Source organism: Spinacia oleracea, chromosome 2, assembly GCF_020520425.1.
Source record: "Spinacia oleracea cultivar Varoflay chromosome 2, BTI_SOV_V1, whole genome shotgun sequence".
In the NCBI taxonomy this organism is placed as follows: Eukaryota; Viridiplantae; Streptophyta; class Magnoliopsida; order Caryophyllales; family Amaranthaceae; genus Spinacia; species Spinacia oleracea.
The window spans coordinates 77,720,809-77,723,659 of record NC_079488.1 but is presented as its reverse complement, the minus strand read 5'-3'; the positions used below and the strand labels follow the sequence as shown (position 1 = coordinate 77,723,659).

The 2,851-nt window shown below is 34.0% G+C and overlaps 1 protein-coding gene across 1 annotated transcript; it reads right to left on the bottom strand.

Annotated features, from left to right (window-relative positions):
* Positions 1-1,082: 1,082 nt before the first annotated feature.
* Positions 1,083-2,490, bottom strand: LOC130467558 (U4/U6 small nuclear ribonucleoprotein PRP4-like protein; the record flags this gene model as incomplete). The annotated part of the gene is made up of 3 exons (XM_056836100.1): positions 1,083-1,565; positions 1,654-1,851; positions 1,936-2,490. Coding segments are annotated over 3 exons (864 nt in total), but the record flags the coding sequence as incomplete, so codon positions are not given.
* Between the last annotated feature and the right edge of the window lie 361 nt (positions 2,491-2,851).

Sequence of the window (2,851 nt, the reverse complement as noted above, 5' to 3'; positions counted from 1 at the left end):
AAAACTAAGCTTATTAATCATATAATAATTTAAAAATGAGTCCTTAGGTTCTTAAGTTCAAAGTTGGGAGCGAAAATGTCATTTTAGCCTAAATATGACCTAAAACGACACAATGATCCTTAAATGGGCATAAATGGATTGGAATGAGTCCTAGAAAGATAAAACTAGAATATAAAACATTTAGTAGGTTTAAAATGAGTCCTTAGGTTCTTTAGTTCATAGTTGGGAGCGAAAATGTCATTTTAGCCTAAATATGACCTACAACGACCTAATGAGCCTTAAAGGTGCATAAATAGATTGGAACGAGTCTTATAAAGTTAAAATTATGCATATTAAACATGTATTAAGTTTAAAATGAGTGCTTAGGTTCTTTATTTTAAAGTTAGGAGCGAAAATGCCTCATTTTAGCCTAAATATGACCTATAACTATCAAACAAGCATTAAATGTGCATAAATAGATTAGAATAAGTCTTAGAAACTTAAAACTAAGCATATTAATCATATAATAAGTTTAAAATGAGTCATTAGGTTCTTAAGTTCAAAGTTGGGAGCGAAAATGGCACTTTAGCCTAAATATGACCTATAACGACACAATGAGCCTTAAATATGCATAAATGGATTGGAATGAGTTCTAGAAAGTCAAAACTAAGCATATAAAACATTTAGTAAGTTTAAAATGAGTCCTTAGGTTCTTTGGTTCATAGTTGGGAGCGAAAATGTCATTTTAGCCTAAATATGTCCTATAACGACCAAATAAGCCTTAAATGTGTATAAATAGTTAGAATAAGTCTTAGAAACTTAAAACTAAGCATATTAAACATGTAATAAGTTTAAAATAAGTCCTTAGGTTCTTTATTTTAAAGTTGGGATCAAAAATGCCTTATTTTATCCTAAATATGACCTATAACGATAAAACAAGCATTAAATGTGCATAAATAGATTAGAATAAGTCTTAGAAACTTAAAACTAAGCATATTTATCATATAATAAGTTTAAAATGAGTTATTAGGTTCTTAAGTTCAAAGTTGGAAGCGAAAATGTCATTTTAGCCTAAATATGACCTATTCCCTTGACACGCCGGATTTACTGTTTTCCCGGCGGATTTTGGTTGTTTAGGTAGTCAAATTTCAGATTTGTCGCTGGAGTGAGACTTAGTGAGAGAGGTGAGATCTTAGAGATAGGTTACCCATACAATATTTTATATCAAAGGGTTTCATTTCTATTCCTTCCCTTTCTTCAGTTCCCTTTACCCTGTGTGAACCAAACGCCCCCTTGGATTTTAAGGGACAAATTGCATTCACTTTATCTCTGTTGTTGAATGTAACGTATTTAAACAAATTCAGTTTTTGAGTGGCAACTTCCATAAACTTTACCATAATTCCATCCCAAGATGACAGTTATAAACTTGTAATGAGATGCTACTATAAGTTCCCATTTTGCACGCATCACTTTTACTACAGTTTACCAAGAGAAAAGATCTTACCTCCTGTGACATCTAAGGGTGTAACTCTTGCTTCATGTCCTGACAATGTCCTGATAAGCTTGAAGTCTCGAGATGACCATACCTGAGGAAATAGGGCAAAATGAGACAAAACACTCCTTGTAACTTAACAAAACAGACTACTGAGAGTAATTGAGTGCCAAGTCTCATACCTTAACAGTTGTATCATATGAAGCAGTGACCAAATAATATCCCTCCTGAGGCTCAAATTTGACCTGTGAAATAAGCTTTGAATGGGCAGGAATTATGTACAATGACTTTTTCTTTCTCAAGTCCCAAATCCGACAAGTGTTATCCTCAGAACCAGTGGCCAAATGATAGCCATTAGGAGAGAAATCAACTCCATAAACCTGAGAGGAAAAAGAAAAAACATGAGTCAACAATCAGAGTTAGTATCACAAAAATAAATGTTAATGACAAGAGAAGAAATTTACAGGTTTGATGTGGCCTTCCAAAGCAAGAATACTTCTCCCTGTTCGAAGATCCCAGACACGTGTAAGAGAATCCAGTCCACATGATGCTAACAATGATCCATCCGGATGGAAAGATATGGCATAAACACTCCTGCTATGGCCTTCTTGAAGAAGCAACTCAGCACCACTTTCGATATCCCACAAACGCCAAGTTTTGTCAAAACTTGTAGTGCCCAAGTACTTCCCAGATGGATGGAAGGCAATACGAGCTAGGCGGTCTAAATGACCTTCAAATGTTCTCAATAAAGTGCCATCTGTGTTCCACAACTTTGCAGTACGATCAGCTGAGGCAGTTGCTACATTGTCACTTACAGGAGAAAATGCAACATATACTCCATATCTTGGCAACCCCACTAACAGAGCTAAAGAAACAAAACAAGCAATAAACAGACCATTAGTACTCGCCTTCAAAAATGACAAACCAGTCTCATAATTTAGGGCAATGGCCCCGCAATCCTGGCTAATTGAATGCACAGTTAAGCACCATGCTCTCCATATCTTGACAGATACAACAGATTAGTCAGCTCAATTGTCAATCTAACTCTCATAATTTATAAATCAAGTTGGACAAAGAAATTTATCTAATTTTAATTTGACCTGATTACCTTTCCATCAGCACCAAAAATAAAAACGAAAATCAAAACGAAAATCAAAACGAAAATCAAAACGAAAATCAAAAACGAAAATCAAAACGAAAATAAAAACGAAAATCAAAAACGAACATCAAAACGAAAATCAAAACGAAAATCAAAAACGAAAATAAAAAACAATAATCAAAACGAAAATCAAAAACTAAAATTGAACCCTAATCTGAAAATGAAAATAAAAAACGAAAATAAAAATTGAACACACCATACCGAAACCACCGGAACCACGA